Source organism: Pyrus communis, chromosome 1, assembly GCF_963583255.1.
Source record: "Pyrus communis chromosome 1, drPyrComm1.1, whole genome shotgun sequence".
Taxonomy (NCBI): domain Eukaryota; kingdom Viridiplantae; phylum Streptophyta; class Magnoliopsida; order Rosales; family Rosaceae; genus Pyrus; species Pyrus communis.
The window spans coordinates 28,560,340-28,583,339 of NC_084803.1; the positions used below are offsets into that span (position 1 = coordinate 28,560,340).

The 23,000-nt window shown below is 38.0% G+C and overlaps 1 protein-coding gene across 1 annotated transcript; it reads left to right on the top strand.

Annotated features, from left to right (window-relative positions):
* The first annotated feature begins 4,311 nt into the window (after positions 1-4,311).
* LOC137725724 (uncharacterized) lies at positions 4,312-5,049 on the top strand. Its single transcript, XM_068464496.1, has one exon. It carries the CDS (start codon positions 4,312-4,314, stop codon positions 5,047-5,049), a length of 738 nt encoding a protein of 245 aa, XP_068320597.1.
* The last annotated feature ends 17,951 nt before the right edge of the window (positions 5,050-23,000 follow it).

A 23,000-nucleotide genomic window follows, 5' to 3' on the forward strand; every position in this document is an offset into this window, starting at 1 on the left:
ATTTTCACAAATCTTAATGATCTTTGATTGTATCTCTATTATGTTGTTCATGTAGGGAACTATTGAAGAATAATTTGGTTACCGATGCGTATCCCATCCAATTCAATGACTTTAAGGAAAATCTTAGGGTTAATTAGTGTTGTTCACATTTAATCTCGGGCATTGAGGTTCATGGTTTATTGGAAAAGCAATGATAGGATCATATTTATGCTACTTAGTTATGTTGTTTCCTTGCATTTAGTGAGTTAATTACTATTTATTTCAATCTTTTAAGTTATTTTCGTATGTTTTTAGGTCCTAATGACAAAAGCAGCAAGAAAGGGCATTTTGGAGCTAAAAGGAGGATTTTTGGGCATGGATTGGATAGCTTAACCATGGAGTGAAGAGGATGGACGAAATTGAAGTCAAGAAGGGTTAGGAAAGGCTACAAATCTGGTGGAAGAAGTCCAAATGCAAAGAAGATAAGGAAGAAGCAAGAAATAAGGAACCTTATCCAACCTTATCTTATCCTATCCTAACCAACCTTATCCTTTCCTAACTCTAACATTATCCTATCCTATCCTATCCAAATTAGGTTGTGCCTTAAATCTAGCTAATTAAAAGGGATTAGGTGCATATTTAAACACCTAGAACAATTTCTAGAAGCTTATCCAATTATTTTGCCGCATAAACACCATTCCATATAGGTTTAAGAATTGCAATCCTTCTTCTACACCTATATCATGTGTCCTTGCCCCTTTAGGATTAGGAATCTGCCCTAAACCATTCCTTCTAGAAACCTTATCTCATCCCTACAATGATGCCGCACCTACCCTTCTAGAATTCCCTAAATCCTAGCCGTGCACTACCTAGTCCATTCCCCCTTTGGTTTCTGCCTTGAATTAACCCTTTTTCAATGGGATTGTGCAATCCTTCTCTTTCACTAAGTGTGCCTAATTAGCCTATATAAACAGCCCTATGCCGCACGATTCATTCATCCACTCACTCATTCATTCATTCATACTTTCATCCATCAAACACCACAAACCATTCTATTCCACCCTAGTGTTGCAAGCAAGGAAGCAAGGAGAGGAGGACTTGTGCAATCTACCATCCAAGGGAGTGCCGTGTATGCCATTGGAGTGTGGAGCGTTTTTCTTGATTCTTTCTATCCTTAGTCTTAGTTCAATGTTTAAATTTAATTATCTTTGTTTTGCGAACATGAGGAACTAACTTCTTTTTAGTTAGAGGAGAATTTGAAGCCATGATTATATGTTTTATATGAATTGATTACGTCCGGTTATTATTTCTTAAGGCATGAATATGATTTGCTTATCTAAGTTATTAAAACTGGTTTATGTAAGTGGGTTGGGGGTTAACACTTAATTTGCATGCATAAACTTGATGCTAGAGTATAGGGGGGTTTCACGTAATTGTTATTCACTTATATTCATAAGTAATGGAGGTTGCTAGTCACAATCGCGTTAAGTAAATCCTTGGTATGAGTCCCATGTGTTTCATAGTGATGAATGCCTTGTCAATACTTATAGTTTTCACAAAACTTAATGACTTTTGATATGTATCTTTGTTATGCATCTCATTTGAAGAACTTGAAAAAGATAATTTGGTTGTAATGCGTTTTCATTCAATCCAATGAAATAAGGAAAACTTGAGGGTTAGTTGTGCGATGCAACTAATTTGGGGCGTTGTCATTCATGGTCTAAAGGAGTAATAGCTGAACATTGGTTCGTGTGCATATATCATGTGTGGAGAAGGACCCTCTAACTAGCCTTCCACCCATTTATTTTACTTAAATTCGTTTTTCAAAAGTGTTTCCTATAAAGTTTTAGCTTTGAGTCTAAGATTCGTCAAAAACAATCCCCATTTTACTTAGTCTTCATATTTGAGTCAAAACTTGTTTTCCTTGAGTCTTTTGAGTCTAGTCAAGTCCTATTTTCGTCCAAAACCTTTATTGAGTCTAAAATTGAGTCTTTTTGAGTATTGGTTGCTGTTTTAAGTATCTAAAATTAGTTTTGAGTGTATAGAGTCTAGTTTAGTGTTTTGAGTCATATTTATATAGATTAGTATCCTTAGTTAATCCCCGGTCTAGAACGATCTCTACTTACATATCTACTACAATTGTCACAAATAGGGTTTAATTTGTGTGTCAAGTTAATTCTCACATCAAATTTTGGCGCCGTTGCTGGGGATTAGCAAACTTGCTAATCCCTTTTGTTTGTTTAGTGTCTTTTTAGTGTCTTTGTGTTTTCTTTTAAGTGTGCCGTGCCTTTTAAATAGATTGTTGATTTGGTTATGTTCTTTATTTTCAGGTACTAGTTGATGACTCGTCGTTCTCAACCTATTCGTGCAAACATATTGGATCTTGATGACGATTTTGAACGAACTTTGAGAAGAAAGAGGAAGCAATCGGAACCTTATCCATCTAGTTCAAGTTCAGATTCCGAATCTGAATTTGAAGAAGAAGAAAGCATGGCAGCGGACAACTGAACAATCTAAGAACTTTCGGCCTCGGGACTAGACAATGTCGTACCTTTGTGCATTCAATATCCTATGGCCGCCCAAGGCAAGACCGATGAGTTCGAATTGAAGTCTAGCTTGTTGCATCACATTCCCAAATACCATGGGTTGTCCATGGAAGATCCAAACAAGCATCTTAAGGAGTTTAAAGTGGTATGTTCGAGTATGACCCCCATCAATGTCGATGGGAACATTTTGAAGATGAAGGCCTTTCCATTCTCTCTTCTAGAAAAGGCTAAAGATTGGCTATACGAATTGGCACCCGGAACCGTCACTTCTTGGGAAAGCATGAAGCGGGCATTCTTAGAGAAATTCTTCCCAACTTCAAGAGTGATTCTTTTGAGGAAGAAAATAAGTGGCATTCAACAAAACCAATGGAAGTCTTTTCCGGCATATTATGAACGTTTCAAGACTCTAGTTGCATCATGCCCTCAACATCAAATGAAGGAAGAACTTTTAATTCAATATTTCTACGAGGGGCTTCTTCCAATAGAGAGACCAATGCTAGATGCCTCGACGGGAAGCGCTTTGGTTGACAAAACACCCATGGCGGCCAAGGTTTTAATTGCAAATAGAGCGTTGAATGCACAACAATATGAAAGTGTTGGTCAAAGAGACACCCCACGGTAGCAAGTGAATGAGGTAAGTTCCTAATCCTACATTCAATCTCAATTAGCTAATCTTGCTTCTATTGTGTCTCAGATGGGCGAAGGAATGAGGATACAAGGACCAAGTGTATGTGGCGTATGTTCTATCCAAGGACATCATTCGGACAAGTGCCCTTAATTGATTAAGAATGGGGGATGGGAGAATGCAAATGCCATTGGATTTCCAAGCCAAAATCAGCCATGAAATGATCCATACTCCAATACGTACAATCCGGGTTGGAGAGACCACCCAAATTTCAAGTGGAGGTAGCCTCAACAACCTCCACAACAAGGAGGCTTTAGACAACAACCCCCGGGGTTCTACACTAAGCCATTCGGCCCTAATCCAAACCAAGCACAACCTGCCCAAAACAATCAAGGTATGTCTTTGGACAGTGAAACACTTCTTGAGTTACTTACCAATTTGTCTCAGGGGCAAGAGAATCAAAACAAGGCCATGCAAAACCAAGACAAAAGGGTAGATCACTTGGAGAAGCAAATTGGGCAGATTGCGGAGTTTGTAGGATAATTCCGAGACCAAGGCAAGCTCCCTAGCTCAACCATTGTCAATCCAAATTGAGGGTTCGAATCTGCGAAGGCGATCACGTTCAGAAGTGGTAAGGAAGTTGGAACCACCCCAAAACCGTCCAAAACAAGTCAAGAAGAGGACATGTTGCTGCAAGAAGAGAAGGAACAAGGCACAAAGGCCACGGCAAGGGTCGAACAAACCTTGCCGCGACCATCTACCACCCCAAAACCGTCCAACACCCTTAAGGTAAGTCCAAATTCGACTTTGTCAAGTTTTATTCCACTAAATGTGCCCTTCCCTAGCAGATTTAGGCAATCAAAGAAAGAAGAGAATGAGAAGGACATTCTAGAAACCTTTAGGAAAGTTCAAGTCAATATTCCGCTCCTTGATGCAATTAAGCAAGTTCCTAAGTATGCGAAATTTTTGAAAGAGCTTTGCACCACAAGGAAGAGGATTTCGAACAAAGAGGTGGTCCAGGTAAGTGAGAATGTTTCGGCAGTGTTACAAAGAAAACTACCACCTAAATGCAAAGATCCGGGTAGTTTTACAATTCCTCGTGTTATTGGAAATACTAAATTTGAATATGCTATGCTAGATTTAGGAGCTTCAATTAATGTCATGCCTTACTCCATTTATGCATCTATGAACTTGGGAGAACTTAAAAACGATGGTGTGATTATTCAATTGGTCGATCGTTCTAATGCCTATCCAAAAGGAGTTTTGGAAGATATGTTGGTGCAGGTTAACAATTTGATCTTTCCGGTGGACTTTTACGTGCTTGACATGGAGGATTCATCCCATTCTACACCATTGCCGATCCTACTTGGGAGACCTTTCATGAAAACAGCCCGCACCAAGATCGACGTGTTCAAAGGAACTTTAATGATGGAATTTGATGGGGACGTTATTGATTTCAATCTTTCTGAAACTATTAAATATCCTAATGACGATCATTCTTGTTTCTCTATTGATATACTTGAGTCATTGGCGCAGGATTTTCTTGATTCATTGGACAAAGACCCACTTGAAACCACAATTGCCGAAGGAATGGGTATAGAACCAAATATGGCCGTGCATGATGATGGCATTGCCGAGATGGTGGCTTCACTTGAATCATTGCCACAATATCAAAGTAAGCCCCCAAACCCAATTTCAATTCCTGTTTCTACTAACAAGTTATTACCTTCAGTGATTCAGGCACCCGTTCTTGAACTTAAACCATTGCCAAGTCACTTGAAGTATGTCTATTTGGGAGACAAAGAAACGTCGCCCGTCATTGTTTCTTCATCACTCACGACAATGGAGGAGGAGAAATTGGTTCGAGTGTTGAAAGAGCACAAAACAACCATAGGATGAACCTTGGCCGATATTAAGGGAATTAGCCCTACAACATGCATGCATCGCATACTTCTAGAGGAGGGGGCTAAACCAACTCGAGAGGCTCAATGTCAGCTCAACCCTCCAATGATGGAAGTTGTGAAGAAGGAGGTTATCAAATTACTTGATTGCGGAGTGATTTATCCTATCTCGGATAGCCGTTGGGTTTCACCAATTCAAGTAGTGCTAAAGAAATCCAGAGTGACGGTGGTGAAGAATGCTGAGAATGAGCTTGTGCCAACACGCATCCAAACAGGTTGGAGAGTTTGCATCGATTATAGGAAGCTCAACACCACCACAAGGAAGGACCACTTCCCTTTGCCGTTCATTGATCAAATGCTTGAAAGGTTAGCCGGTCATTCTTTTTATTGTTTTCTTGATGGATATAATCAAATTGTCATTGCTCCAGATGACCAAGAAAAGACCACTGTCACGTGCCCTTTTGGTACTTTTGCTTATCGTCGCATGCCATTCGGTTTATGCAATGCACTGGCCACCTTTCAAAGATGCATGGTAAGTATATTTTCAGATTTTGTTGAGAAAATAATTGAAGTTTTTAAGTATATTTTCAGATTTTCAGATTTTGTTGAGAAAATAATTTGGAGATTCGTTTGACGATTGCTTACATAATCTCACTTTAATCTTAGAATGATGCATTGAAACTAATCTTGTTTTAAATTGGGAAAAATGTCATTTCATGGTAAAACAAGGCATAGTTTTAGGGCATATAATTTCGGCCAAAGAGATTGAAGTTGATAAATAAAAAATAGATCTTGTACGCTACTTACCCTCTCCTACTTCGGTTAGAGAGGTTCGTTCTTTTCTTGGACATGCAGGATTCTATAGGCGATTCATCAAGGACTTTTCAAAAATCTCCAACCCCTTTTGCCGACTTCTCCAAAAGGATGTGCCATTCAAGTTCGATGAGGAGTGTGAGAAGGCCTTCAAACACCTCAAGGAAATGCTCACTTCGGCCCCCATCATTATTCCACCAAATTGGAGCCTTCCTTTTGAGCTTATCTGCGATGCCTTGGATTATGCATTAGGAGCCGTTTTAGGCCAAAGGAAGAACAAGCAGCCAAATGTCATCTATTATGCATCCTGGACCTTGAATGATGCTTAATTGAACTACTCCACAACGGAAAAAGAACTTCTTGCTGTTGTTTTTGCTTTAGATAAATTTTGTTCTTATTTACTTGGTACTAAAATTATCATTTACACTGATCATGCAGCTTTGAAGTACTTACTCACCAAAAAGGAAGCTAAACCAAGGCTTATTCGTTGGATGCTTTTACTTCAAGAGTTCGATATCGAAATCCGGGACAAGAAAGGAAGTGAAAATGTGGTGGCTAACCACTTGAGCCGTATGGTGCATGAAGAAGAAGCCGTACCTATCCCAGAGACATTCCCAGATGAGCAGTTGATGTCCGTCGAGGTAAGTGAGCCATGGTATGCCGATTTAGTGAATTATTTGGTGTCTAAACAAATTGCAAGCAACCTAAATAAACACCAACGTGATAAACTTAAAAGGGAGGCTCGGTTTTATGTGTGGGATGATCCTTATTTGTGGAAATATTGCGCGGATCAAATCATTCGTAGGTGTATGCCTGAATCGGAGTTTAATTCAATTTTAACGTTTTGTCACACTTATGCATGTGGAGGTCACTTTGGCACTCAAAAGACGACACGTAAAGTACTTGAATGTGGTTTTTATTGGCCTACTATATTTAAAGATGCAAGAACTTTTTGCATAACATGTGATTGATGCCAAAGAACCGGAAATATAGGTCCAAATGACCAAATGTTGCAGACAACTATCCATGGTGTCGAAATTTTTGATGTTTGGGGTATTGATTTTATGGGTCCTTTTCCTTCATCTCATGGTTTCCTTTATATTTTACTTGCGGTTGATTATGTGTCGAAATGGGTGGAAGCAAAAGCCACCCGTACTAATGATTCCAAAGTGGTTGCAGATTTTGTCAAAACCAACATATTTGCTAGATTTGGAATGCCAAGAGTTCTTATAAGTGATGAAGGATCACATTTTTGCAATCGAACCATTGAAGCTTTGCTCAAGAGATATAACGTCACACATAAGGTGGCAACACCTTATCATCCTCAAACAAGAGGGCAAGCCGAGGTTTCTAATCGGGAAATCAAGCAAATTTTGGAGAAGACCGTTGGGCCAAACCAGAAGGATTGGAGCATGCGTTTGAATGATGCATTGTGGGCATATCGTACGGCCTACAAAACACCAATTAGAATGTCCCCATTTCGGCTCATCTATGGGAAACCATGTCATCTTCCCGTTGAGTTGGAGCACAAAGCACATTGGGCCGTCAAAACATTCAACATGGACATTGATGCCGCTGGAATCCATAAGAAGCTTAAACTGAACGAGCTTGAGGAGATAAGGCATGAAGCATACGAGAACGCGTTGATTTACAAGGAGAAGTCAAAGGCATTTGATAGGAGCATATTTAGGCAACTTACTTAGCTTGTTTTCGTGCATTTATATTGTTAATTCATAGTTGTTTTAGTAGTTTAAGCCATTTTCGTGTGTTTTTAGGTTCATATGGCTAAGGAAGCAAAAAGATGCATTTTGGAGCATTTTGGAGCAAAATTGGGCTTGGATTGGATTGCATTTGCTTGGAGCCAAAGTGTTGGACGAATTTGAAGGCCTTGTATGCACTTTGGACATAAAACAAAGGGCCTAGCCCAATCAAACAATCCTTTGAGCCATGCAAAACCTCTAGCCCAATCAACAACCCTTAGCCACATGCATTCACATGCATCACAACCCCAAAACCATCAAGAAACACCATTCACACACACATGCACTTACTCTTTCATCATTGCACCACCATTCACACACACATGCACTTAATCCTTCATCATTACACCACCTTCTCCATCTTTATTCCACATGCATTCATCATAATTCACCCTAGCTACCACCATTCACACACACATGCACTTACTCTTTCATCATTGCACCACCATTCACACACACATGCACTTACTCTTTCATCATTGCACCACCAATTCAACACATGCATTTCCACCTTCCTACTTCATCATTTCATCCACATGCACTCTCAATCATAACAACCACATTCACTCTTAAACAATCACCCACATATTCTCCCATTCCCCCTATAAAAACCCATGCATTCATACACAAAAATCACATCTCATTTTCATTCACAACACAACACTCCTCAAACACTTCCATTCTTTCCTTAGCCGTGAGTCCCCCCTCCCTACTAATCCAAACACCAATCCTCTTCCACTTCCATCACTGCTCACTTCATTCCACACTTCCATTCCCCCAAACCAACTATCCTTAGACCTTATGCTACAAAGAAGAGGAAGAGAAGAGGGCCTAAACATTCATACAATTCAAGTTTGAGTTGTTGGAATGTTTAGGTGTTTCTTTGATTTCAATGTTTAATTTCAATTCTCTTTGTTTTGTAAGTATGAGGAACTAAACCCCCCTTAGCTAGGGGGTGATTCGAAATATATGTTTATGCTTGCAATATGATTTGATTACTTTTAATTACGTTTCATAAGTTGTGAATTCAATTTGTTTAACTATTTGATTGATATCCTATTTATGTATGTTTATTAAGAATGAACGCTTAATTTTCATGCATGAATATGACGCTAGAATATAAGTGAGTTTCACGTAATAGTTATGAACTTATATTCACAAGTAGTGGAGGTTGCTTATAAACAATCGCGTTAAACAAATTCTTGGCATAAGTTTCATGCAATCATAGTAACGAATGCCTCGTCAACACTTATAGTTTTCATGTTGCTTAATGATTCTTGCTTGTATCTCTATTATGCAATTCATGTAGGGAACTTGTGAGGAATGCTTTGGATTGTCGTATGCAATCATCCAATTCATTAACTTAAGGAAAACTTGACGGTTAATTTAAGCGGACCTAATTAACCCGGGGCGTTGAAAATTCATGGTTTATTGAAAAGCAATTAGAAATCGTTTTGTATGCAAGTATAACATGTATAGAGATGAACCCCTTAGCTAGCTTCCCATCCATTCATTTCCGTCAAATCCATATTTACAATTTGTTTTGTTTCCAAGTATCCATTTTAGTTTAAATTCGTCCAAATCCAATTCCCCCCTATTTCGTTGAAGTCTTAGTCTTAATCTTTCTTATTTTTAGTTTTGCTTTCTTCGAGCATTAAATAGTGTTTTATATTGTGTTTTTACGTTTTTAAGTCAAATCCAAGTGATTAACAATCCCTCCTAATCCCCGGTCCAGAACGATCCCTACTTATATACTTATACTACAATTGTCAAAAAGAGGGTTTAATTTGTGCGCGTATAAATAACGCATCAAATTTTGGCGCCGTTGCCGGGGATTAGCAAATTTGCTAATCTCTTGGATTGTTCGTTTCTGTTATGTATTTTAGTTTTAGTTTTTGAATTGTGTTTTGTTTGTTGAATTCAAGTACTAGAGAAGAACAACATGGCACTTGATAACGCTTCTCTTTTGTCACAGCTCATGGAAAGGTCCCAAATGCAAAGAGTTGATATATTTGATCTTCAATCAATGAATAACGTGTTTTCCAATACTTACAGTTCAGATTGGAGTGATCATTCAAACTCTATGTGGTGGGAACTTCAAAATGCTCAACAAAGAGGATATTGGCAGCCACCACAACCTCATATTCAATATGCCCAACCAAATTTAAGTTCGTCAATAAATTATAATCAAAAGCTTGATGAATTAATTTGTTTGGTGCAGGGCTTTCAAAATCAAGACAATGAGGCTCAACAAGAAGGATATTGGCAGCCGTATGAGGAGTTCTATTCAATGCCTATGCAGCCACCACAACCTGCCCAAAGTAATGTAGGTAATTCAAATGATAATGATACGATTTTTCAATTACTTACTACTCTGGAAAAGCAAATTGGGCAGATAGCGGAGTTCGAAGGACAATTTTGCGACCAAGGCGAACTCCCTAGTTCAACCATTGCAAATCAGAAGGGAGAATTTGAAACCACCAATGCTATCATGTTGAGAAGTGACAAGGAGGTTGGAACGGACCCTCAACCATCAAAATCAAATCACAAGGAAGAGGAATACACCCAACCCACGGAAAGGGTGGAAACACCTTTACCGGAGGCACCTATTGCTCCTATGCCATCTAATACAGGTATGGTTGTTCCAAATTTCATTATTTTTAACCCCGTTCCAAGATTCATGACTTCCAAGGAAGAAGAAGGTGAAAAAGACATCTTGGAAGCCCTTCCAAAGGTGACAAGTAGGGAATGTCATGAATTCATCAAAGAGGACGTTCTTGAAACCACAAAATCCAAAGAAGTTAAATTTGATGACATTGGACAAGTCATAACCATCATTTGCAATCTGGCCAAGTCCAATATCCCTGAAACTTTCAAAGGAGTGGTATTTGTCATTGAGTTCTTGTCGGACAAAACAAGTAAGTATTTTTTTCCAAATTCCATTAGATTTTATACTAACTTGCTATTTTTTTTTAATCAGGCACCTAAACTAGAATGCAAACCAATGTCGGTTCACTTCAAGTATCACCTTCCATTCAAGGACCAATTCCATGCCGTTTGATTTTATTTATGTTAATAAAAAAAATAAAAATAAAAATAAAAAAAAAAAAAAGAAAAAAAAAAAAAGAAAAAAAAAAAAAGATACTAAACATGGAGAAAGGTGGAGCTTCACAAAGGTTGTTTGCGTGAAGCCCCACTACGAGGCGCAGAAGCGGAAGGTGCAGAAGCGGGAGGCATAGAAGCGGGAGGCATCGGAGTGGAAGCCATCGGAGCGGGAGGCATCGGAGCTAGAGCATTCCAGGCCTCAATACTTGGCCAAGCGCTGGATGACCCAGGAAAAAGGTGCCTCTGGAGATAAGACGCAAGCCTTTGACGGTCATTGTGAATTCGACCCTCAGATTCTTGCAGCTCATCAAGCTTCCTCTTCATCCCCGACGAATAGTTATTTGCAAGCACATGCAAACTTCTATTCTCGTACTTAAGCTGCTGGATCTCTTGCTTAAGTCTTTCCACCTCTGCCATCAACGATTCTACTTGGCGGGACCGAGCAAGCAGGCGTAGGCCCATGTTGGACACAGAGCTCGCACACTGAACACTAAGTGCGAGGGACTCTTGAACGGCCAACTCATCGGACCGTCCTGACAGCAGCCTACTATCCTTTGGAGTGAGGAGGTTCTTAGCTACTATTGTAGCTGTTGTGGCGTCCTGCATCACAGAGTCTTCACCTGAAAGAGGACCGTTAGAAGATAAAAAAGAAGGGCGCCATACATTACCTTGACGGGGCGCAACCGGATCGCTGCTGAGACTCAAATCTAAGCTAAGGTTCGATGAGTTTGCCATTTTCTTTCAAAAGTGTTCAAAGAGAAGGGGTGGATGGAGTTAAATTTCGAAGGGCCGGAGTCGATTTTCAAGAATGGGAAATCTTCAGAGTGTGTGTGTTGGGGTGATTGATAGCTCTATAAAAAGCCAAGGCAACGCGTCCACCGATTCAAAGAGCCGGATTTTCCGGCGTAATTTAGGCGACGTTTTCTCGGCTTTTCAGAAGACGCACGTGGAGGCCATCATCGCAACTACACCTCTTTAGCCGACAAGCGCAAAGTTCGGCGACGCTTTCTCTGCTTTTCAGAAAACGCGTGCAGCTTTGTCAAAAGGAGCCGCATCTGCACTACCACGTGTCATTCAGAAAGCGAAGGGGCGTCGTTCAGAAATCGAAGGGGCGCCTGCTCGGAAATCGAAGAGGCGTATTCAAAGATCGAAGAGGCGCAACTATTTCAAAAAGCCGGAATTGCGGGATCAAAACGTTTGTCGACAAGGGTAAAAAGTACCACCACTTGATATTATCTCTATATATGTCGACCTTCGTCTTTTATGGCAGGGCAAACCTGAAGAAATTGCCCAACTCTCCCTCACCTCTGAGGGCGCACTCCCAGCAAAGCCTTTCGAAACACTCAATTTTTTCTTCTTCCCCAAAGATGATACCAGATGCCTGGAGTAAAGATGACCCAGGAGGAAATACATGTGCTGATTCATGCACCGCTTCTTCAAAAGCAAAGGTATCTCATATCATCAAGGTCAAAAGCAAAAGTATCTCATATCATGCTCTTTCCCTGTCTTTTTCTTTGTCCTTGTTCTTACTCGCATGGCAAAGTAAAAGAAGCAATCAGCCGGCACTTGGAGTCAGTCTTCCGATCTGGAGCCAACTGCCTGGAACCTATTCCTGATTGCTTACCTAGCGTTGCTCTCGAGTAGTCATCTTCAACGGTTGATACACTTCCGGAGAAGGGACCACTTCTGCAAAGGGGAGCGAGTAAGGCAAGTGAAAATGATACATTGAAGCATGTGGAGACAAACATAGGCTGAGTTATCCTCCAACCCTTTTCAATACGAATTGGAAAGATTGAACAAAGAAACAGAAAAAAGGGATAAGCTCAGACCTTCGGGGGAGACCAAAAGAACCATCCTGCTGCCCAGTTCAAGAAGTAGCACAAAGGAAAATCAACGATGGGCAGAAACCAGTTCAAGAGTAAGCCTGTGGAATCACAAAGATCAAAAGCCTCAATGCAATTATCAAGGAGAAGATGGAATTTACACTCTATAACCAGATTTGCGTCTCTAAACTCTTCTCTTTGTTAATTACATTCTGCCATGTTTAGTATGTTTAAGTGCTTTTTGTGTATTTACTTATGCTTTGTGTGAATCTATGCTTAAAACATTGAGGACAATGTTTGATTTAAGTGTGGGGGGGTAACTAAGTATGTTGATGCAAATTCGTTGAATTTTATCACCCATAACTTCAAGTGTTGTTCCTTGCTGTTTTAAATGTTTTTAAGGTGTTTTTAAACTGTTTTAGCGTGTTTTGTTTTATAACTCCGAAAATCACATAAAAATTTGAAAAACATTTTTTTGAAAAGCCTAAAAAGAGTGTTTTGAGTTGTTTTTGTGTCTTAGGGAACCTTCCAACGTTATGATGAGGATTTGGTTTGTAATTGCATGACTGTTAAAAAGAGTTATAAACATGGATGAAAGTTTGATTTACTCTTGGTATATGTTTAGTTATGGTTATAATGTATGACTTCACATGCAATCATAAAAGAAAAATTCGTTTTTGTAACATGCTTGAAGAAAGGAACTCATAATAACGCTACATCCCTGTGAGACTCGAGCCATTACCTTCTTTGGAGAGTTATTTTCTGTGATTCTTTGTTTTCTAAAGTTGTTGCATGATCTCATTATTCCTTGCCTGGTTGCTACTTAGAATGCAATTGTATCATGATAGAACTAAATGCTAGAACTTATATCCGTTTCATTCAAAGCATGACATTGAATTGCATAACATATATCAAGATGAAGTTATGTAGTTGCCACCATAGCCAAATAGCCTTACTTCCCATATTTCGTATATGTTGTAAGTTTTAACCCCGTTGAGCCTTGTTTAGCCCATGTTCTTTGTTAACCCATATCATCCTCACCTAGCCTAGATTAGGACCATCCGTACCCTTGTTCTTGAAGCATAGTAAGCATGACGGATAATGAATTCCTTTTGATTAATATGTTGCAGAAAATAAGTGTGGGGGAAGGGATTTTTTTTTGTGTGTATGTATGTGCCTAAGTCTTAAAGGAGGCACGGGAAAAAGAAAAAAAAAAAAATGGTGAGAAAAAGAAGAAGAAAAGAAAGAAAAAGAGTGAAAATAAGTGAGGATGGACTCACAAGTGTGATTGTTGAAGAAAGGGCCAAAAAAAAAAAAGTTGAATATGGCCCTAAGTTTTGTGACTTCCCCTTGGGTGTTCAAAGTTGACTTCTGCGTTCTAAAGGGAATTCTAAATACCTAATTCAATACTTTGCTCACTATTGCTTTAAGAATGTTTGTTTATCCTTCACCTTTCATTGTTAGCCAATACCCTAGCCCCGTTACAACCCTTTGACTTCTATCTTGATCGTTATGTGTTCAATAATGTGGAGTTTGGAATTGATATAAGCTTATGGAATCACTGGTTCTCATTCTAAGTAGTAGCATTCCATTCATGAGATCATATTCATGTCATGATAGTAAATCCAGAAAATGCTTTCCTTGTTATAACATATGTGAGTGTTAGAATTCATATTTACATCAATCTTCTCACATATAACTAGTGTAGGGTGTGTAGTCAGAAAATCTGTGTGAAAAACGAGTGCATATCTTGTAAGGATTTGAGCAATTTCTCTAAGGCATGTTACTACATTCGAAATGTGTTTTAAATGCTTAATTGTGAACTAGTATGTGGTGACTATGATTAAGAATGTACTTAAGTGTAAAGATGGCTAAAATCTGTGGGAATAATGATTTTTAACTTGTCATGTGCATTGGAAATCCCTGAGACGTTTGTTGGAAGGTTTAGGTTGTGTTTTACTTGTTCGTTTTTGTTTTGTTTCTGGTTTCTTTTGTTTTGTTTTGCTCGGGGACGAGCAAAAGCTAAGTGTGGGGGAATTTGATAGGAGCATATTTAGGCAACTTACTTAGCTTGTTTTCGTGCATTTATATTGTTAATTCATAGTTGTTTTAGTAGTTTAAGCCATTTTCGTGTGTTTTTAGGTTCATATGGCTAAGGAAGCAAAAAGATGCATTTTGGAGCATTTTGGAGCAAAATTGGGCTTGGATTGGATTGCATTTGCTTGGAGCCAAAGTGTTGGACGAATTTGAAGGCCTTGTATGCACTTTGGACATAAAACAAAGGGCCTAGCCCAATCAAACAATCCTTTGAGCCATGCAAAACCTCTAGCCCAATCAACAACCCTTAGCCACATGCATTCACATGCATCACAACCCCAAAACCATCAAGAAACACCATTCACACACACATGCACTTACTCTTTCATCATTGCACCACCATTCACACACACATGCACTTAATCCTTCATCATTACACCACCTTCTCCATCTTTATTCCACATGCATTCATCATAATTCACCCTAGCTACCACCATTCACACACACATGCACTTACTCTTTCATCATTGCACCACCATTCACACACACATGCACTTACTCTTTCATCATTGCACCACCAATTCAACACATGCATTTCCACCTTCCTACTTCATCATTTCATCCACATGCACTCTCAATCATAACAACCACATTCACTCTTAAACAATCACCCACATATTCTCCCATTCCCCCTATAAAAACCCATGCATTCATACACAAAAATCACATCTCATTTTCATTCACAACACAACACTCCTCAAACACTTCCATTCTTTCCTTAGCCGTGAGTCCCCCCTCCCTACTAATCCAAACACCAATCCTCTTCCACTTCCATCACTGCTCACTTCATTCCACACTTCCATTCCCCCAAACCAACTATCCTTAGACCTTATGCTACAAAGAAGAGGAAGAGAAGAGGGCCTAAACATTCATACAATTCAAGTTTGAGTTGTTGGAATGTTTAGGTGTTTCTTTGATTTCAATGTTTAATTTCAATTCTCTTTGTTTTGTAAGTATGAGGAACTAAACCCCCCTTAGCTAGGGGGTGATTCGAAATATATGTTTATGCTTGCAATATGATTTGATTACTTTTAATTACGTTTCATAAGTTGTGAATTCAATTTGTTTAACTATTTGATTGATATCCTATTTATGTATGTTTATTAAGAATGAACGCTTAATTTTCATGCATGAATATGACGCTAGAATATAAGTGAGTTTCACGTAATAGTTATGAACTTATATTCACAAGTAGTGGAGGTTGCTTATAAACAATCGCGTTAAACAAATTCTTGGCATAAGTTTCATGCAATCATAGTAACGAATGCCTCGTCAACACTTATAGTTTTCATGTTGCTTAATGATTCTTGCTTGTATCTCTATTATGCAATTCATGTAGGGAACTTGTGAGGAATGCTTTGGATTGTCGTATGCAATCATCCAATTCATTAACTTAAGGAAAACTTGACGGTTAATTTAAGCGGACCTAATTAACCCGGGGCGTTGAAAATTCATGGTTTATTGAAAAGCAATTAGAAATCGTTTTGTATGCAAGTATAACATGTATAGAGATGAACCCCTTAGCTAGCTTCCCATCCATTCATTTCCGTCAAATCCATATTTACAATTTGTTTTGTTTCCAAGTATCCATTTTAGTTTAAATTCGTCCAAATCCAATTCCCCCCTATTTCGTTGAAGTCTTAGTCTTAATCTTTCTTATTTTTAGTTTTGCTTTCTTCGAGCATTAAATAGTGTTTTATATTGTGTTTTTACGTTTTTAAGTCAAATCCAAGTGATTAACAATCCCTCCTAATCCCCGGTCCAGAACGATCCCTACTTATATACTTATACTACAATTGTCAAAAAGAGGGTTTAATTTGTGCGCGTATAAATAACGCATCAGCATTCCATGACAAGATGATTCGTAGCAACACATTTGTTCTAGGGAAAAAAGTGCTACTCTTCAATTGCCGCCTTCGCTTGGTTCCAGGTAAGTTACGTTCTAAGTGGATTGGCCCGTTTGTTGTTATTAATGTATTTCCTTATGGTGCAGTCCAAATTCAAAACTTAAAGACCGGCCAAGAGTTCAAAGTCAACGGACATCGTTTAAAGCCATACTATGAGAACTTTGAAGAGCATGTTGTGGATGGTGCAAGCTTCCATGCCGTGGGCCCAATTGAAGTTTAAGAGGAAGGATCGTCCGGCTGGAAGACGTTAAAGCAAGCGCTTCTTGGGAGGCAACCCATGCAAATAAAGAACTAGGAAGCTCCAACACTCCATAACCAGATTTGCGTTCCTAAACCCTACTCTTTATTGCTTGTACTTTGCCATGATTGTCGTGTTTGTTAGTTGTGTTATGTGTTTGTTTGTTTGTGAGTCTATACTTAAAACATTGAGGACAATGTTTGGTTTAAGTGTGGGGGGGGGGGGGGGGGGGTAAACAAAGTGCTTTTCATAAAAATTCGTGGGATTTTATCACCTATCATTTCTAAAGTTGTTTTTCACTGTTTTTAAGTGTTTTTAGTGTGTTTTGAAGTGTTTTTATGTGTCTTAAACAGAAAATCCGAAAATTTGAAAGAAAAAAAAAATCGAAAAAGAGTGTTTTAAAAACCCAAAAAGAGTTGTTTTTAGAGTCGTTTTGTTTTTGTGTTTGTGTCTTAGGGTACCTTCCAACACAATGATGAGGATTTGGTTTTTAATTGCATGACTATTAAAGAAAGTTACGAACATGGATGGAAGTTTGATATGCTCTTTGGTTTATGCTTGGTTATAGTTGACATGTACGAATTCACATGTAATCACAAAATAAAAAAATCAGTTTTTGTAACATGCTTGAAGGAAGAAACTCAAACTAACGCTACAACCCTGAGAGATTTGAGCCTAAACATTCTTTGGAGAGTTATTAATATTGATTTCTTGTTTTCTAAAGTCGTTGCATGATCTCATTATTCTTTGCTTGGTTGCTACTTAGAATGCGTTTCATCACTATAGTTCCAAATACTAGAACTCATGCCCATTTCATTCAAAGCATAAAATTGATTAGCATAACAAATAATAAGATGAAGTTGGTTAGTTTAAACCCAGAACCAAAAAGCCTTACCCCTTTACATATGTATTGTAGGTTTAACCCACTTTGAGCCTTATTTAGCCTATTTTCTTTGTTAACCACATAATCCTTACCTAGCCTAGATTAGGACTATCCAAACCCTTATTCTTAAAGGATAGTAAAGCATGACTTAGAAGGAATTCCTTTCGATCTAAAAATTGCAGAAAAACAAGTGTGGGGGAAGGGTTTTTCGTAGGAATTTATGAAGTAGTATGTTTGTGTGCCAAAGAAAAGAATAGGGCACGGGGAAAAAAAAAAAAAAAAAAAAAAAACGTGAAAAAGAAGAAAAAGAAGAGAAAAAAAGAAAAAAAGAAGTTGAAAATAAGTGAGAATGAACTCACAAGTGTTGATTGTTGAAGAAAGGGTCCAAAAGTTTGAATTTGACCCTAAGTTTTGTGTGAATCTTCCCTTGGTGTTCAAAGTTGGTTTTTGCATTCAAAAGCGAATTCTAAGTGTTTATTTCATTACTTTGCTTACTATTGCTTTAAGAACTTTTGTTTAATCTTACCTTTCTTTGTTAGCCAATACCTTAGCCCCATTACAAACCCTTTGACTTCAATCTTGGTTGTATGTGTTTCAATATGTCGAGTTTAAAATTGGTTTGAGCATATGGTATCCCTGGTTCTCGCGTCTAAGTAGTGGCATTCCATTCATGAGATCATATACATGTTAATAATTCCAGAAATTGCCTTCTTTGTTATGACATATGTGAGTATTAGTTTACATGTTTATATCAATCCTCTCACATAAACCTAGTGTTGGGAGTGTAGTCAGAAAAATCTGTGTGGAAATAGAGTGTATCCAGTGAGGAATTGGGGGATTCTCTAAAGCATGTTACTACATTCAAAATCAGGTTTTAATTGATTAAATGGGAGCTAGTGTGTGGTAACTATGGTTAAGTATATGCTCGAGGGTAGGGATAACTAAAATCTATGTGTGTGGTGTTCTTTAAATGTGTCATGTTCATTGGAAATCCCTGAGATACATGTTGGAAGGTCTCGAATGTGTTTTGTTTGTTTTGTTTATTTCGTTTTGCTCGAGGACTAGCAAAAGCTAAGTGTGGGGGAATTTGATAGGAGCATATTTATGCTAGTTAGTTATGTTGTTTCCTTGTATTTAGTGAGTTAATTACTATTTATTTCAGTCTTTTAAGTTATTTTCGTATGTTTTTAGGTCCTAATGACAAAAGGAGCAAGAAAGGGCAATTTGGAGCTAAAAGGAGCATTTTTAGGCATGGATTGGATAGCTTAACCATGGAGTGAAGAGGATGGACGAAATTGAAGTCAAGAAGGGTTAGGAAAGGCTACAAATCTGGTGGAAGAAGTCCAAATGCAAAGAAGATAAGGAAGAAGCAAGAAATAAGGAACCTTATCCAACTTTATCTTATCCTATCCTAACCAACCTTATCCTTTCCTAACTCTAACATTATCCTATCCTATCCTATCCAAATTAGGTTGTGCCTTAAATCTAGCTAATTAGAAGGGATTAGGTGCATATTTAAACACCTAGAACAATTTCTAGAAGCTTATCCAATTATTTTGCCGCATAAACACCATTCCATATAGGTTTAGGAATTGCAATCCTTCTTCTACACCTATATCATGTGTCCTTGCCCCTTTAGGATTAGGAATCTGCCTTAAACCATTCCTTCTAGAAACCTTATCTCATCCCTACAATGATGCCGCACCTACCCTTCTAGAATTCCCTAAATCCTAGCCGTGCACTACCTAGTCCATTCCCCCTTTGGTTTCTGCCTTGAATTAACCCTTTTTCAATAGGATTGTGCAATCCTTCTCCTTCACTAAGTGTGCCTAATTAGCCTATATAAACAGCCCTATGCCGCACCATTCATTCATCCACTCACTCATTCATTCATTCATACTTTCATCATCAAACACCACAAACCATTCTATTCCACCCTAGTGCCGCAAGCAAGGAAGCAAGGAGAGGAGGACTTGTGCAATCTGCCATCCAAGGGAGTGCCGTGCATGCCATTGGAGTGTGGAGCGTTTTTCTTGGTTCCTTCTATCCTTAGTCTTAGTTCAATGTTTAAATTTAATTATCTTTGTTTTGCAAACATGAGGAACTAACTTCTTTTTAGTTAGAGGAGAATTTGAAGCCATGATTATATGTTTTATATGAATTGATTACGTCCGGTTATTATTTCTTAAGGCATGAATATGATTTGCTTATCTAAGTTATTAAAACTGGTTTATGTATGTGGGTTGGGGGTTAACACTTAATTTGCATGTATAAACTTGATGAAAGAGTATAGGGGGGTTTCACGTAATTGTTATTCACTTATATTCACAAGTAGTGGAGGTTGCTAGTCACAATCGCGTTAAGTAAATCCTTGGTATGAGTCCTATGCATTTCATAGTGATGAATGCCTTGTCAATACTTATAGTTTTCACAAAACTTAATGACTTTTGATATGTATCTTTGTTATGCATCTCATATAAAGAACTTGAAAAAGGTAATTTGGTTGTAATGCGTTTTCATTCAATCCAATGAAATAAGGAAAACTTTAGGGTTAGTTGTGCGATGCAACTAATTTAGGGCGTTGTCATTCATGGTCTAAAGGAGTAATAACTGGACATTGGTTCGTATGCATATATCATGGGTGGAGAAGGACCCTCTAACTAGCCTTCCACCCATTTATTTTACTTAAATTCGTTTTTCAAAAGTGTTTCCTATAAAGTTTTAGTTTTGAGTCTAAGATTCGTCAAAAACAATCCCCATTTTACTTAGTCTTCATATTTGAGTCAAAACTTGTTTTCCTTGAGTCTTTTGAGTCTAGTCAAGTCCTATTTTCGTCCAAAACCTTTATTGAGTCTAAAATTGAGTCTTTTTGAGTATTGGTTGCTGTTTTAAGTGTCTAAAGTTAGTTTTGAGTCTATAGAGTCTAGTTTAGTGTTTTTGAGTCTTATTTATATAGATTAGCATCCCTAGTTAATCCCCGGTCTAGAACGATCCCTACTTACATATCTACTACAATTGTCACAAATAGGGTTTAATTTGTGTGTCAAGTTAATTTTCACATCAAGCAACTAGAAATCAATTTGTATGCAAGTGTGTCATGTGTGGAGAAGGACCCTCTAGCTAGCCTATCACCCATCCATTCACCCAATTTCGTGTCAAACTTGTTTAAGTCTTTAAGTTACTTGTTTTTACTTTAAATTCGTCAAAAACCCAATCCCCTTTACTTTGTTGTGTCAAATTAGTTAGAATCTGTCCAATTTTTGTTTTTAAGTTTTTTGAGTCAAGTTAAAGTTAGAATTCGTCCAAATCACCCTTTAAAGTCTAGTTTGAGTCTATTTGATTGTTTTGTGTTGTTTTGAGTCTTTTTAGTTTTTTTTTAGTCATATAAGTCTAGTTAAGTGTTTTTAAGTTTAGTTTTGCGTTTTGAAGCCAATTTAGAGTAGATTAGCAATCCCTCCTAATCCCCGGTCTAGAACGATCCCTACTTGCATCTTTACTACGATTGTCAACAAGAGGGTTTAATTTGGGTGCTAGTTTATAACACATCAAGTTTTCATGTGTTTTTATTTTAGTTTCTGACCTTGTTTTGTTTTCTTGTTTTTACGTGCTAGTTTATGACTCGAAGTTCTCAACCTGTTCGTGGGCACATCTTTGACTTTAACGACGATTTTCAACGAACTTTGAGAAGCAAGAGGAAGGAGCCAGAACTTAATGCACCTAGTTATAGCTTAGAATCTAAGTTTGAGGAGGAGGAAGAGGCCACGGCTCAGGTGGAAGAAGAAGCACAAGTCATGGCAGTGATGTGAAATATTCTAACGCTCAAATTAAAACCCTACGATTGTAGTATATGAAAGTAGGGATCGTTTTAGGCCGGGGATTAGAAGGGATGCTAATATACTCTAAACTGACTAAAGGATGATTTGGATGAAAATTACTTTTAACTTGACTCAAAACACTTACAAAACACAAGTTTGGACAAATTCTAACTAAAAGACACAACCAAGTAAAGGGGGATTGGATTTTGGACAAAATTAAGGTGAAAACAAGCAGATTGTAAAGACTCTAAACATCTTGGACGAAATTGGGGGAAAATATGGGTGATAAGCTAGCTAGAGGGTCCTTCTCCACACATGACACACTTGCATACAAATTGATTTCCAATTGCTTTTCCAATAAACCATGACTGACAATGCCCCAAGTTAATTGCATCGCACAACCAACCATCAGATTTTCCTTATTTCATTGAATTGAATGAATATGCATTACAACCAAATTATCTTTCTCAAGTTCCCTATATGAAATGCATGATAGAGATACATATCAAAAGTCATTAAGTTCTATGAAAATCATAAGCATTGACAAGGCATTCATCACTATGAAACGCATGAGACTCCTGCCAAGGATTCACTTAACATAATCATGACTAGTGACTTCCACTACTTGTGAATATAAGCGAATAACTATTACATGAAACTCCTTTATATTCTAGCATCAAATTCATGCAGGCAAACTAAGTAGGCCTCCTTAATCAACATACAAAAATAAGTTATCAATCAAACAGATAGGTAAATTGCATTCATGATTTATGAAACAATAGTTGGATGAAATCAATTCATATCACATACATGTTCATGGCTTTTAATTCACCTCTAACTAAAACGAATTTAGTTCCTCATGTTCGCAAAACAAAGACAATTAAATTTAAACATTGAAAACAAAGAATAGAATGCACCTAGAAATGCTCCAACAATCCAACGTTTTGAATGGCAAGCACGGCTTCAGGTGTGGTGGATGGTGTGGTGTGAAATTGCGATGGAGGGTGGTGGTTTATGAGTGTTGCGGCATCATGTATTTATAGGGTGAAAGGAAGGCACGAAATTGGGCTGAAAAATGAGAGGAATTAGGACACCAAATCACCAAAGAACAAGGACACTTTCAATTAGATTCAAAGGAGGACAAGCAATGGTCCTTATGGCAGATTCTAGAACTTCTAGAAGGGTTACATGTGGCATAAACTTAGGGCACGAAATTAGGGCTTCTAGAACTTGATATTTAGGTGATTTAATGTGAAAAGGACTCCTCTTTTAAGCTGGAATTAAGGTAAGAAAAAATTAGGATAGGATAAGATAAGATAAGGTTAGATAAGGTTTGGATAAGGTAAGGAAATTTGGATAATATTCCTTCTTTGTAGCTGATTCCTTATCTTCCAAGTCTTCAATTTAATTCTTCCAGATGTTAATCACATTCCTAGCCTATCTTGATCTTCAAATTCATCCATCCACCTTGCTCCATGCATGTGCAATCCATTCCAAGCCCAAAACTG

Coding starts and splice junctions, on each gene's coding strand:
- LOC137725724 (XM_068464496.1), top strand. CDS start 4,312: ATGCCTTACTCCATTTATGCATCTATGAACTTGGGAGAACTTAAAAAC.